The 14,718-nt window shown below is 51.0% G+C and overlaps 3 protein-coding genes across 5 annotated transcripts in view; 2 read left to right on the top strand and 1 right to left on the bottom strand.

The window, feature by feature from the left end:
• The window catches only part of CIC (capicua transcriptional repressor), a 41,343-nt gene extending 33,838 nt beyond the window's left edge, over positions 1 to 7,505 (top strand). For 2 of the 3 annotated variants that reach the window (XM_063139863.1, XM_063139864.1), the window contains exons 15-21: positions 165 to 446; positions 945 to 1,408; positions 1,912 to 2,168; positions 3,882 to 4,036; positions 4,936 to 5,067; positions 5,556 to 5,687; positions 6,215 to 7,505. In XM_063139863.1, coding sequence (XP_062995933.1) covers positions 165 to 446; positions 945 to 1,408; positions 1,912 to 2,168; positions 3,882 to 4,036; positions 4,936 to 5,067; positions 5,556 to 5,687; positions 6,215 to 6,561 — 1,769 coding nt within the window. In that variant the 3' untranslated portion in view covers positions 6,562 to 7,505. The remainder of the gene's footprint in view (positions 1 to 164; positions 447 to 944; positions 1,409 to 1,911; positions 2,169 to 3,881; positions 4,037 to 4,935; positions 5,068 to 5,555; positions 5,688 to 6,214) is intronic. The other variant, XM_063139865.1, reaches the window with a different exon arrangement.
• LOC134407875 (guanylate-binding protein 1-like) overlaps positions 1 to 14,718 on the top strand; it is a 128,639-nt gene that overhangs the window by 49,044 nt on the left and 64,877 nt on the right. The gene's annotated exons all lie outside the window — the stretch shown is intronic.
• PAFAH1B3 (platelet activating factor acetylhydrolase 1b catalytic subunit 3) lies at positions 8,574 to 14,455 on the bottom strand. Its single transcript, XM_063140842.1, has 6 exons — positions 14,328 to 14,455; positions 13,389 to 13,487; positions 10,767 to 10,856; positions 10,560 to 10,676; positions 9,311 to 9,433; positions 8,574 to 9,222 (listed from the first exon to the last, which is right to left on the bottom strand). Exons 2-6 carry the CDS (start codon positions 13,467 to 13,469, stop codon positions 8,956 to 8,958), a joined length of 678 nt encoding a protein of 225 aa, XP_062996912.1. The 5' UTR covers positions 13,470 to 13,487; positions 14,328 to 14,455; the 3' UTR covers positions 8,574 to 8,955.

The raw sequence follows: 14,718 nt of genomic DNA, 5'->3' as shown, positions 1-14,718 counted from the left end.
TGGAGCTGGTGCCAGGCTGGCTTGCTGGCTGGCGGGCGGGCGGGCTGTGTTCTTTTGTGATAGGGGTGTGGTGTGGTGTGGTGGAGAGAGTGCTGGTAAAAACTGGCATCAAGGGGGATTTTAGTCCATGTGTCTGATTCCCCTTCCTGTTCTGCTTCCTCCAGGTCAGAGCCCTCTCTTGGCTCCAGGGCAAGTGGGCATGTCCCCCCTTCAGAGCCCCCAGCTCCCAGCTTCCTGCGCTGGACAAGGGCAGGTGATCACTGCCATCTACCCCAGCCCCACTGGGACCAGTCCTGCTCAGCCAGCCAGTCACAGTGTGGTCTACACGGTGGCAGCCACAAGCACAGCCACTGTCTCCTCTCCCACAGCTATCCTGCCCAAGGCGGGAGGCAGCAGCAGCAGCACTCAGAGCCTTGGGGGTTCCAGCCAGGGACTGATTTCCACAGGTATGGAGTGAGTGGAGGGCGGGAATTGGGGCTGGCCAGTCACATTTTGAGCTGGTGCTTGCCCTATGGAGAGGAAACTTGTGTGAAGGCAGACAAGCGGGGGGAATTTTGCACCTAGATGTCCCAAATCCTGGAATTTCTAAACATGCCAAATTGTGCTCATCATTTCGCTTTCGCTACTCCTGCGAAAAACTACCAGAAGTTTTGCTGAGCCTACTTTGGCTCTGGGGATTTTAGCGGGAGTTGCCCACATGTTTTCAAGCATAGCTTGTCAAATATAAAGACTAGGAAACTTGCTTTTAATAACAGTTGGCTCTTTCAAGATGCAGAATCTGGATCTATGTGGGCTCTTTGCCCTCAAATGGAATCCCAGAATAAATGCAGCTCTGCAGATAAAGGCGACAAGCCCCCTGGGGCGGGGTGAATTGATGAAGAGTGGAGAATAAACTCGGGGAACTGTGGATGATCTGAGTTGTCAGTAACCATCATTCTTTCCAGCCACCCAGGTCGTTCCTTCAGCAACTGCCCGACCTCAGCGGCCACCGCTCAAGCCACCTCAGAAGGTGAAAGCTGCCATCGCCAGCATCCCTGTTGGCTCTTACGAGTCGGCCCCCTCGCCAGGTTCAGTTCGGCCTCCTGTGGGACAGCAGCAGGAATCTGGGGGCGCGCGATACCATCGGGAGGCTGAAGCCATGGAGCGGGCTTCACGGGAGACGGGACCCCAAGAGCCCCCCTCTTCTCCTGCATGTCGGGGTACTGAACAGAGCCCAGCCAAAGCCCAGGAGTTGAAGCGGGATTCTTGGGAGCCAGTGTCACCCCCGTCACCCCAGCAGCCGCAAGTGACCGAGACAGTAACCACAGAAGTCTGGAGTCAGCGGGAAACAGCAGCAGGGCCCAGTGAAGAGAGGACGGTCCGTGACCCTCAGCCTGTCCCTCCGCTGGGCAGCAAAGGCCCCGAGACGGTAAGAAGGCCTCGAGACCTTTGCTCAACCTCCACCAGCCTTCACTGTTGCTTCCAACCCCAAAGCCTTACCCTACTTGGAGATGGGCCACGAGCAGCCTCTTTGCAAAACTCGGAAAGCACATAGGAAGGCCTTCTTGGTGGCCATCCTCCCCTGAATCATCTCTTTCGAGGCTAGCCAAAGCTGTAGCTTGAGCATCTTTCAAAGACCTTGGAAGAGCGTTCTGTTTTTGGTTGGCTTTTGGCAGCAAGCTTTGAGCTCACAAAGGTTAATGGGTTTGAACATGAGTTACTTGGGTTTGAGTGAGAAACCTGCCTCAAGCTGCCAGATTATCTCCCCCCCCCTTTGATCCTGATTCATAAACAACAAAGAGGTTCTCCCCATGTAGATCACTTTCCCATTTGTGTCTTTCCAAAGTGCCTCTGTTTTCACTGTCGTCCTTCTAAATGCCTCTCCCAAGCTGTTCACTGGCATTACCTCTTTCTCTCCCACTTCTTGCTCAGGCCCTGAAATTCCCCACTTCTCCCGACTGGAGGACGGCGGGTCCTGAGGGCCGCTCCGAAGCTTCAGCACCATCCACAGGCCCATCGTCCTCACTCAGCCCTGGCCCTTCAAACTCCGGGGAGGGCTCTAGAGGCGGCGCTTCTGCAACAGCAACAGCCTCGACATCTGAAGGGCCCGAGCCAAAGGAGGGACCACCAGGGAAAAAAGTGAAGGTTCGGCCTCCTCCGCTGAAGAAAACTTTTGACTCGGTTGACAAGTGAGTAATTTGGGAGGCAATGACACTGAAAGAGTGTGTTGCTGAGGACCCTCGGGATTCGTGCTTTGTGAACTATATCGTGGGAGAGCTTATAAAGGGTTGAGTTCGCACAACACGCTAAGCCACACTCGGTGGTTGAGTGTGGGTTGTTGTTGAACCGTGGGTTATTTTGCTGTCTGAACACAACATGTTTTCTGCAGGGTAGGTTAACGTGTTGCCTGAATGCAGCCCGTTTTCCACAGGGTGGCTTGTTAACCATGCAGTTTGGCTTGTAAACTACCCTGAACAACCAAACAACAAGCCATAGGTGCCTAAGGTGGCTTGTTTGATAAAAATAGAAAATGTTGCTTTTGGACAACGCGATAACCCATGGTTCAACAAACAACTTGCACTCAACCACCGTATTGTGTGAACCCAGCCAAGGTATTCCTCAAGGAGACCTTGAAAGACAGCTTGCCTGTTGCTGCCAATCTTCCCTTTCAGTGACTAGGGTTGGTTGTGTTTGAGGGTGCACCTTCAGTTCACGTCAGGGTGATGGTGAACCTCTAGAGCAGCCTCTCTCAACCTGGGGCGCTCCAGATGTGTTGGACTACAACTCCCAGAATGCCCCAGCCAGCTGGCTGGGGCATTCTGGGAGATGCAGTCCAACACATCTGGAGCGCCCCAGGTTGAGAAAGGCTGCTCTAGAGCTTTTGACTCCTACTCCTATTAGCCTCAGTAAACATGGCCAATAGTTGTAGTCCAAAACATCTGCCCACCCCTGCTCTAGATAGTGCTCTGTATGAAATTGAGTATGCCCTAGAACAGCGGTCCCCAACCATTTTGACACCAGGGACCGGTTTTGTGGAAGACAATTTTTCCATGGACCTGGGGGGTGGTTGAGGGGATGGTTTGGGGAAGCCCCCCCTGCCCCCCCCCCCCAGCTCCAACATCCTGGCTTCGCTTCGGCTGGGCAGGCGAGATGGCGCCCCGTGCCCAGGTACACTGGGGTGGGGGTGAGGGGTGAAAGCAGCTCACCTGCGCATCCCGGTTCCTAACAGGCCACAGAACGGTACCGGTCCGTGGCCCGGGGGTTGGGGACCCCTGCCCTAGAATACTTCCCAGAATTCTCTGCAATGCTAAGGGATTTCCTGATGAGCATTTAAATGTGCAAAGAGTTCCCTGAAGCTAGAAAAGTCGATGCCGCAGAACTGGTAGAATTAACTATAGACAGGAATCATATACGCTTTGCTGGAAGGGCTGAAGATTCTGGGGCATGTGCTTGGGTTGAATGCGCAGGCTGGTTATGCCCAGGCAACACTCACTAACAGAGAAAACACACACACCCCTCTCTGCGTGCAAATAAGCCAGTGTCTGTTCCTGTTTGGGTATACATATCGAGAAGCCAATGCGAGCATTAATGTTCCAGTGCCTATTTGCTCATTGGAAAAGGAACTTCCATGACCACTTGCACATTATGTTGTGCCTGTTTTGCGTGGCGATATTCTCTCAGAAGGGGTGGGGTTGCTTGTATGAGTTAAAGACACACGTGAAGCCGCCTTGCATATCTGAAGCCCCCACGGAGGTCTGGTGCAGTGGAGATGGAATCCCAGAGACTGGGGGGGTGCTGTCATTTTGAGGAGCGAAGCATGAAGAGCGATTTGGGTTGGGGAGCTCTTCTGGGGAGGGGTCAATTGGCTGCACGGCGTGACCCATACCTCATCCCTCCCTCAGCAGGGTTCTGTCAGAGGTGGATTTCGAGGAGCGCTTTGCTGAGCTGCCTGAATTCAAGCCTGAGGAGGTGCTGCCCTCGCCCACTCTGCAGTCGCTTGCCACCTCACCCCGTGCCATCCTGGGCAGTTACCGTAAAAAGCGCAAGAACTCCACTGGTAAGGGCTGGTCAGGGACAGGGAAGCCGGTTGGGGATAGTATTGACTGAATTTTGGAAGAGACAGCGTGGCGTAGTGGCTAGAGTGTTGGACTGGGAGTCGGGAGATCCAGGTTCTCATCCCCACTCGGCCATGGAAACCCACTGGGTGACTTTGGGCCAGTCACAGACTCTCAGCCCAACCCAGCTCACAGGGTTGTTGTTGTGAGGATAACATGGAGAGGAGGAGGAGGATTATGTATGCCACCTTGGGTTCCTTGGAGGGAAAAAGGCAGGATATAAATGTAATAAATAAATAAGATGAAAGGGAGTGTAGTCCCAACAGTGAGAAAAATCTAGGACTTGAGGTAGCAATGGAGCCAGGACAAAGAATTGCAACCGCCAGGCATATATGTGGTGGATGAAACGCTATCTATGCTGTGGAAAACCTCCATACGGCTAGGAGAGGAGGCAGCAGGGCTGATGAGGGTTGCTTGAATCAAGAAACGCTGTTGTGGGACTTCTTGAGTATATCACATTTAGACAGCTGTTTTAACAGCTTTCCATGAAGTCTTTAAAAAAGATTAGCCTTATGGTTTTATTGACTGCTTTGAACTTTGAGTTACGTTGATTAAAAATATGTAGTAAATAAAGACGATGTAACTAGCCCTCACGGTAGTGAAGAATAATTGTCTGCTTTCAGAAACCAGCGGGTGGGGGCGGTAGGGGGAATCTCTTTACCTCTCTCCTTCTACACCTCTGGGATAATGTACAAAGGAAGCATGAAGTCACACATTGTTTCCAACCCCCTAAGAGGTGAAGCTATTTATATGACGAGTTCGTAATGCTGCACTTTGGGTTTTACCTGGGCTGGACCGTTGGGCGTCTGGCTTAGCCGCGCGGCTTGGGCTTCCTTTTCAGACCTGGACTCCTCCACCGAGGACCCCATCTCCCCCAAGCGGAAGATGCGGCGTCGCTCCAGCTGCAGTTCAGAGCCCAACACTCCCAAGAGCGCCAAGTGCGAAGGAGACATCTTCACCTTCGACAAAACCGGTAGGTGAGGGTGGGAGCGGGCAGGACTAGGATGAAACGCAAATCTCTCGCTTCTCTGGCCCTTTGGGGCTTCGCTCTGCATCACAATCCGCAAACCTTCCGTGTTTCCCCAGCCCCTTTTCTGTTGTCGGCGGCTGCCGCTGATCCTACGCGCTGCTTCTGGTCTTACCCACAAGAAGCAAGTCGTGGTTGCCGGGCGATGGCGAGACGTGACTCTCCAAATTGATGGGGGGGGGGCGCGGGGGGACACCAGTGATCGTTTAACTCTGCTTGCCTAACGATTGGGTTGTGCCATTTCAAAATGTGGCAGGGGCAAAGACAGAGGCTGCGTGGTGACCCGAGAATAGACTTCCCTAATCCAGTGCCTTCCAGATGCGTTGGACTACAAATTCGATAAGCCCCAGCCAGCATGGCCAGTAGTAGTATTTGCCCAGTTGGTTACAGGGTCCTGGTGGGCTCTGGATGCTAGCAGTCCCCGTCTCTTGTAGGCACAGACTCGGATGACGTACTTGGTGAGCTGGAGTACGAGAAGGTGCCGTACTCGTCGCTCCGACGCACCTTGGACCAGAGGAGGGCTTTGGTCATGCAGCTCTTCCAGGATCATGGCTTCTTCCCTTCAGGTAGGGAGGAAATTCAACATTGCCACCCTGGCTGATGCGGTCGTGGGAGAGGCGTCATTATTTTGTGCCTGTGCCCCCCCCCCCCCCATCATTGTGAAAGTTGCCCTGGGAGAGAGCTTCTAATCCCAACGCAGTGTGACGCTTCTGGGGTCCAATGGAACAGCTGTTTGAATGTCAACCAATCACAGGCTTCCCAGAACAAACCCTCAGTGTCCTATTGCCAAACGGCAGCTGTCATTTGGCAACAGAAAGTGAGGGCTGTGTGCCTTTCCACACTACTTTCCTCCAGCTTTGTGGGTGCTGTCTTAGAAGCGGCAGATAAAAATGCACCCCGTCCTCCGTTTTTCTGGATTATTGCCTTAGGAAAGGGTCTCGTTCCCTTCTGCTATTTATTTTAAAGAGGCGACAATTTCTGCGAGTAAACAAGCCCCCCGCCCCGTACAAGCAGCTCTTCCCCCTCTCCTCTGCTCCCCGCAGGCAACTTGCTGAGATCCTGACAGGCTTTTCCCCCCACCCCCCTATCACAGCCCAGGCTACCGCAGCTTTCCAAGCCCGCTACTCCGACATCTTCCCTACCAAAGTCTGCTTGCAGCTCAAGATCCGGGAAGTGAGACAGAAGATTATGCAAGCAGCCACCCCGACGGAGCAGGCGCCAAGCACACCAGAGCCCGGAGGCCCCGCCGGCCAGGGCAGCACCGCAGAGGGGCAGCCTTTGGAGCTGTCCCTCCCGCAGGACTCGGCACAAGGAGCGGAGGCCGCCGCCGCTGCCACCCCAACCGCCACCCCGTCTACCACGGCAGCTGGTTGGGACTGTAACCAGCAATCTTCTCCAGGGGGCGGCGGCGGCGGCAGCGGCAACACCAGCAGCAGATGAATGCCTCCGAACAGCTAAGCGAGATAAACAGCCTTGTGGATGGGGGAACTCGGAGCTCTGCCCCCATCCCTCCTCCCCACTCATGCCCTTCCCCTGCTAATGTCACCGCTCCCCCTGCCACTGGGACTGAAAGGGGAGGCCGCTGCCCACGCCGACTCTTCCTCTGCTCCCTTCTTGCACTCCTGTCCAGCCGTTCTAATCCGAAAGGGAAGGGCTTGTGGACTCCTGCGGGTTCCTCTGCACCCCCCCTCCTCCCGAGGACTCAGTGGAGGTGCTGAAATATCAACCATTCCAGGACACAGACTTTGCCCTTGTTGGGGAGGGGGGTACCAAGGGCCATCAGCAACAAACATCTGTAAAGTGACGGCTTCTACTTTCAAACCCCCCCCCCTCCTGCCCTTTTAACAATGTTAAATATTTTGAGATCCCACATACTCATCGCTTCTGTGTCAGTAACTGGGGCGGAAAGGAGGGTCCTTCCCACCCGCTGCTGCAGTGGGTGGGCGAGGGACTGTTTACAGCCCTCCCTCCTGGGCAGGGTCTTGCTGGGGTCACTCGGACAGCTGGGTCACTGGAGGAAGAATAGGAAAGCACATCCAGACTGCTGCCAGGGTCAGTTGGGCTTTGGAGACGACACCTGTCCCTCTGTCTGGTCAAGGTTCTGCTTTGATGAGGAGAGGGGAAGGGGGGGCGTTGTTTGGGGGAGAGACGTTGTGTGTGCAGCGCAGCCGAAATCTGGATAGGAGACGAGAGGGGGTCTTGGGGCAGGGGGGCTGGCCCAGCACGGATTGCGTAAGAACCAAGAGGGCGGGTGCTGGTGGATGGAGGCTCCCCCTCCCCCACGTGTGAGTGCCCTGGTGGCCGCGGCCACATGTTGACCATGTGTAGCCCCTTCTGTATTGGGGTGGCCCCACCTCACATACTATTAAAGCTCTTTAACAATCTGTTTGGTTGTGGAGTAAGTCGCTCGTATTTCGATAATCTCCTTTGGCAAGACTTGTACGCACCACCAAAACGTGTTCGGTCTCGTCTGCATCTGTAGATCCAGCTTTCGTTGACTTCTCTGCTTCGGCAGTTTTCTAAACCTCAAGGTATGCTTGAAATGTGTGGTTTAATGTCTGTAGAAGCCTCAAAAGGCGGAGGAGTTCCTGTGGGCGGGGCTTACTTTTTGAGCCCTTTGTAGCTCCTCCTCTTCTCCCTGTGCATTGCAGCAGTAGCATAAAGTATGCATATTTACACAAAATTTCTACAGGTTTCAGAATGTGAAGTATCCTGGTGGATTTTTTTTGAAGTACCCACAGCACCAGGAGGATAGATGCCTCAAATAGTATGCTTAAATGGAGTCCTTTAATTCATCTGATTTATATATCTTTTCTGATTGTATTCCCTTTCTGAGTTTTTTCCTCTTTTATTGTGAGAAGGATAGCATTCACGATTGAAAAGTGCTGGGGCTGTTAAGTGTAAACATCCCTTCACAATCCCTTCTATTAGGCTCCAGTTATAGGAAGCCAGATTCCGTCTGGACATCAGGAAAAACTTCCTGTTAGAGCAGTACAACAGTAGAACCAATTATCGTGGGCTCTCCCACACTAGAGGCAGCTGGACTCCTGCATTGAGCAGGGGGTTGGAGTCGATGGCCTTACAGGCCCCTTCCAACTCTACTGATTCAATCTGATTGGATTTCTAAGCATTTAGGAGACATAATGTATCTTTTCAGCTCTTTCCCTATAAGGAAAAGGATCTAATCTCTTTTGTACGAGGGATGCATGTGGAGGTTAATAGGAGGGGAGGGAACGCGTTTCAAGGCTCTGCAGTGTGGCTTTAACTTAGGAATTGCTGTCACTGATTCCCCAGTAAGCCCCACCTCCTGGTTCTGAGAAGAGCTCCCTTTCTCTATCAAGTTCAGAAAAAATTAATTGTACAGGATGGAGCCTCTCTCTTCCATGAATCACCAGTCAAAGAACACTCAGTTCTAGTGAAGAAGAAAAAGAACCAGTCTTGCACTCAAGAAATGTACACACTGATTTTTATTAAGTAAACATAGGCCAGTTCCCATTAACTTGCTCTGTGCCCAGTGTATTTTCCCCGGGCATAAATAGGCCAACATGCTTCTCCTTTCCCAGAACTGTTTTTAGCTCCCATCCATCCCGACCCAATTTCCCACAACCACTTAACAGTCTAAAGAACTAACACCCATGCTGAAAGGGATGGAAAACCACTATTCAGTGCTGAATACTGGGTAAGCAAAGGCAAAAGAAACAGCTGTTGGGGGAGCTGCATCTATTGCCTACCCAGCTGAAGACGGGAGGAGGAGATGGCAGCCGCCTTCTAGCCGCTAAGTGGGCACCCCCTGCCAGGGCCTGGGTCCATCTTGGGCATGGATAACCCTATCGGTCAAGGAGCCTGGGCATGGCATTCTCCTAGCAAACACAGCAGCAGGCGATGCAGCCCAGGACAGAGTCTAGCATACCCATTGCGGCTCAGGTGGAGGTAGTCGTACATGTCATGGTGACTTATGGTCCCATCCGAATGCACAAAACCCGGATCGGCATTGAAAAAGGAGGCGTTAGGCAGCAGCGGCACCTTACTCTCAAGTAGTTCGTTCGCTCTTCGGTTCTTCTCCCTTAGAGGGTTGGGGTTCTTGCCCCGGGGCAGCAAGCCCTGTATTCAGGACATAGGAGATAGAAGTCCATTTGCACACTTTAGTTCTGCACCCCTCCCTAGCGCTCCCACCCAGAGTCGCACTTACCATCACAACCACCCGGGCCTGCGGTTGCTGCTGATTGATGACACGCACAATAGCTTCTATGCCGCCAGCTACCTCCTCTGCTGTGTGTCCGTGGTTGTTGGTGCCCACCCAGACGACCACAATCTACAGGTGAAAGAGAGAAAATGAGTACAGGAGGGTGAGGAAGCTATCGCGGGCTAAAAGAGGTCACCGTTGCCACCAAACATCTGTTCTCTTTCGGAACGCTTTCAGGATTTCCCACTAACAGCCTCTGGATATTCTGCTTTTGTCTGCCGTGTTGTGATGCAAGGGATGGCCCTGCCATTGCGATGTGGGTGGGATGGAAGTCCCATACTTTTTTAGCTGGATGTTTCTAGACCCTATGGCTGAAGGAAAGCAGCAGAACGGGTGCCTGGCCACCAGGGTGTGTGCGCGGTGGGATACCTATCTTTGGCACTCTGGACAGCATCCTTCTGTGGTAGCAACACTGGGCAGTGTGTATTCTGAGAAGTCTACGAGGTTGGAATTTTAAACCGGACACAACTTAGCACCTTAATCTCTGCTTCCAGTTTTTTTTAAAAAATGAAGGTTCGGGTCTTTAACAGCGATGGCGATGCATCAGAAGGTGTAGATCAGACTTCCCAAACCTGCTGCCTTCCAGCTGCATTGGACTGCAACTCCCATCATTCCCCAGCCAGCATGGCCATAATAGCAGATAGGGAAAAGGCACCTGAGCTGCATTTCCTGTTTTGGGGACTTTCTGCATTCATGAGCTTTTGATTACTACGGGGATACTTCCCTCCCAGTCCTCGCTCTTAAAAAATGACCAAAGTACTTCTTAAAAACCTGTTCCCGGAAACGGAACAAATCATTTGCAACTCAACCTATGCAGACCTGCAGGATTTATGCTTGGTTTCCTTGTTGTGGAATTCAAAAAGACCTAGTTCTCCCTAGAAATCTGCATTCACTATAGTGATGTTGTTTCCTCTTGCTGCTTTGCATTCATGCGCCCCTGATCCTGCTGAAACGCTTCCTGCAAGAAGGGAGCATTCACAAGGAGGGAGCTAGAGGCATGGCCCTGTGCATTGCATTGATGAGGCTTCAGACTCAATCCATGGCAGCTCCAGCTAAAAGGTTCTTGGGCAGCAAGGCTGAAAAACTCCTTTGCTTGTGAAGTTAGAGAACGGCGTCAGCGTTGACAATACTGGGCACTATGGGTCAATGGCCTGAGCCAGGATACAACCATTTCATCTGCCCCTTCCCCCATTACCTTTGGTCGGATGTGCTGCAGCTCCCCGTTCTGCAGGCGCCAGAGCACGTGCTGAGTGGCATCACCCCCAATGCCAAAGTTGAGAGCATGTAGAGGGGAGAAAAGCTCCCTCCAGATCTGGGGGCGGAAAAAAACAGCCATCAGATTATACAAGAGATTCCTCTTAGCCATTTTGCTCCCTAGAAGTTCCTTTCAGAGCCACTTTACCTCAAACTGGTGAAGAAGTTGCACCAAAGAATCCCCGATGAAGACAACCTCTGGTTCCTTGTCTTTGCTATCGGCAATAAAACGATTGTGCTGTTTTACAGGAAGAAAGATTATTATTTATTTATATAGCACCATCAATGTATATGGTTCTGTACAGAGTAAAACAATAAAATAGCAAAACCCTGCCACATAGGCTTACATTCTAATAAAATCATAATAAAACAATAAGAAGGGGAAGAGAATGCACCAAACAGGCACAGGGTAGAGTAAAACTAACAGTATAAAAGTCAGAACAAAATCAAGTTTTAAAAGCTTTAGAAAAAAGAAAGAATAGGAATATCACGAGAGGGAATTAAAAAGGGAACATTATCTACTGTGGGGAGAGGAGGAAAACCTAGGAATTCTAAGTTTATACAGTTGGATGTGCCTAATCCCATTGAAGTCTGTGGATTTAAGATGTGCCTAGTGCCGCGCAGGATCACAAACTTAATCCCAAATGAATTAATGCAACTTTACTATGACAGCCTAGTGCTAAACTTGCATTTACTTACCATAAGAACATAAGAAGAGCCCTGCTGGATCAGACCAAGGGTCCATCTAGTCCAGCACTTTGTTCACACAGTGGCCAACCAGCTGTTGACCAGGGACCCACAAATCAGGACACAGGTGCAACAGCACCCTCCCACCCATGTTCCCCAGCAACTGGTGCACCCAGACTTACTGCCTCAAATACCATACAGAATTGCCATCTATTTACATATTTAGTTGGAGGTTGGAACCTCCACTTTTATCATCCACCCTTGTTCAGGAATGCTAAAAAGGTAACTATTCCATCTAAAGCAGTTTCCAGATATTACAGAGCAATCTTATGGGGAAGGGAATGGGAGGAAGCAAGACAGAAGAATTGCCTTTTTCAATATCTTGCACTGGCAGAGATATTACAAACCTCTGTGTGTAAGAGGTTCCCCCCCTTTTTTTAATTGACCATTTTTACTTTTCCAAATCACTGAGAAGGGAGATGAAATACATCAGCTGGGGTGTGACAGGGGCACAGGAGGACTTTGAGTCTTGCACGTACTCAGCCTCCCACTGCACATCTACAGAATACTTTCTTTTTGGGGATCTCTGATATCAAAGGTCCAACAACAGAGAAGCACAAACTGCACACACCTCCACAGCCTCATCGGAAGGAGATGGTGCGGTCAAGTCAAAGCCGGGTTAGGCTGAACTTTCCCAATAAGCTTTGCGGCACAGCAGAAATGTGGGCTCAGTTTTTGTAGCATTCAAAGCCAATACTAGGTCATTTACTAGCATCATTTTCTTTTGTGGAAATTAAGATGAAGTAGTCAGGTGTTTCCGCCCCACCCCCACCCCCCAGAAAAACAGAGAAGTGTGAGAGAGGAAAGCTGACAGGAATAGAGGAGCAGAGAGACATAAGATTAAATGACAAAGTGGAGTCTAATCCCCAAAAGCTTCCACGACATTTTCTTTTCTTTTCAAAATCTGTTAGCCTTCAAGGTGTCACAAGACTCTCAGTTGTTTTTATTTCAATAGGTATAACATTAAAAATAGGTCCCATGTTGAGGGTTAAATGTGAGTCCCAAGACCAAGACGGCTATATTGCTCTGCGTTCCAGTGCCTCTGCAGGAGTGGATTTTCCCCTCCATCTCTGTCAAGTCAAGGGTCCATTTTGAACCCACCCACCCCAGTACGATTAAATTAACCTTTTAATAATAATAATAATTTCTTACCCGCCTCTCCACTTGGATCGAGGCGGAGAACAACAGTGAATATAAAACACATTAAAAAACTGATTAAAAACATAGCATACATGATTAAAACATCCTTAAAACATTCTTTTAAAAATTCTAAAATTTCACTGGATAGGCCTACCGGAATAGATCAGTCTTTATTGCTTTTTTAAATGCTAAAAGACTGTCAAGTTGAGTCTCCTCCGGCAGGACATTTCACAGTCTGGGAGCAGCAGAAGAGAAGGTCCTCTGAGTTATACCCATCAGCCTAGTTTTGGTTGACTGAAGTAGATTCTTCCCAGAGGACCTGAGTGTGCAGGGCGGATTGTATGGGAGAAGGCGATCCCGCAGGTAGCCTGGACCCAAACCATGTAGGGGTTTAAAGGTGATAACCAATACTTTATACTTCGCCTGGAAACTAATTGGCAGCCAGTGAAGAGATTTTAAAACTGGTGTAATGTGGTCACCCCTAGGTGCACCAGTGACCAACCTGGCTGCCATATTTTGGACTAATCGAAGTTTCTGGACTAGGCACAAAGGTAGCCCCATGTAGAGTGCATTGCAGAAGTCGAGCCTCGAAGTTACCAGTGCATGCACTACGGTCTTTAGGTCTTCCAACTCTTTTCAAATAAACACTGCCCAAGGGTACGATAATAAACATTAAATGAAAATGGGAAGACCCAGGTTGCTTCTGCCTTATCCCAAGAGGAGCACAGAGCCAAAGATCAGAGACCTTTTGAGCCAATGCTGGTCAGGTTTGGGCAAGTGGAAGAGGCATGTGGCTGCAGGCCCCCTCCCGTGACCCCTCGCTCCAGCTTTGTCCTCTGCAGAGACAAGCCAGCCTCTCCTGGGGATCAATGGGGCCTCTCACCAGGGAAATCCATCGTCCATCCCCTTGCACATCAGTGACTGGGGTGGGGGTGCTGGCTGGGTTCTTGTCACCGTCACTCATGAGTCTTGCTTCCGGCTCCTAGGGAGACAAAGCACACAACCAGAATGGAATCACCCACAACAGCTTGCCCACCCACACCTGCACCCGGTGCAACTGCACTGCACTTCCCATGGTGAAGAATGGACCGGGCCGTTTCAAGGGAGGGGGCTGCACACCTGCACAGAGGACCAGCCCAAGGAAGGCGAGTCCAGGTAGGCAAACGAGCAAGCTAGCCTGCTGACGCCAGCCTTCCCTTCTCCCCCCCCCCGTCGAGGCTGAGTGGTTTCGCCTATTCACCCCCGCTACACAAAGCATCGCCGGTACCATTCCTCAAAGAAAGGGGAGGTTTTATCCCACTCATATTTGGGGTTCCTTCGCTTTAAAGCAGGCACAGAGGATGATAAAAACAAACAAACCACATTTCATTGCATTTTTATTTTTTGTGTGGGGGGTCGAGGTTGAAACCTAGGGATCTTAGTCTCATCAAGCAGCACAGGAGGTGGATTTCTCTGCAGCTACCCCTTTTTTTTTTGGCATAATGGTCCTTTCCACTCCTCCCTTCCCAGTGCCTAGTGGTACCATCCCCGATTGTCCGATGATTCCAATGCGTAGTGGGCGGTACCAATGCGTATAACGGGGGGGGGGAGAGAAACAAGGATTGCGTGCACAGTCTCTCCGAATGTTTCACGAGATGGTCCGAGGCGCCTCTCTCGTCTTTAAAGCCTGCTCATTGAAGAGTGGGCATTAAGTTTCCCCAGAGGAAGATAAAGCAGACGTAGTCAGTCCACCCCTCTAATGCGCAATGGTTCGTCTTGCCCGTTTCCTCTCTGCACTGCAAACAGCCAGTACCATTCGAAAAAAAAGGGGGGGAATACTCACAGGGTTGTTAAAACAAGAATCGCTTCGTCGTCCGACCCCGAAGCAGCGGCAGGAAACTTCTCTGGCCGCCGACTATTCGGTCTCACGTCCGCTATTCTGGGAGCGGTTGCTGCTGCGGCCTGGACGGAACCATGTGACTGGGCAAACTGAGGGGAGGAGGCTGCGTTCCTTCCCCCCACCCCTGTTTCGTGAAGAAAATGGTACCGGCTACTCTCTCCGAATGCCGCTATTCCATTCATCTTCCCGCTGTTCTGCCCCCCCCCTTCCTTATTTATTTATTTAGAATACTTATATACCGCTCCCCATTGAAAAAATTCGGAGCGGTGTACAAGGTAAAATGAAAATAAAAACAGAATAAAACAGTTAAAACAAAGCAGGTTGCCCACCCCTG

This window comes from Elgaria multicarinata, chromosome 13, assembly GCF_023053635.1.
Source record: "Elgaria multicarinata webbii isolate HBS135686 ecotype San Diego chromosome 13, rElgMul1.1.pri, whole genome shotgun sequence".
Lineage (NCBI taxonomy): Eukaryota > Metazoa > Chordata > Lepidosauria > Squamata > Anguidae > Elgaria > Elgaria multicarinata.
The sequence above is the reverse complement of the archived record's forward strand: the minus strand, read 5'-3'. Positions and strand labels throughout refer to the sequence as shown.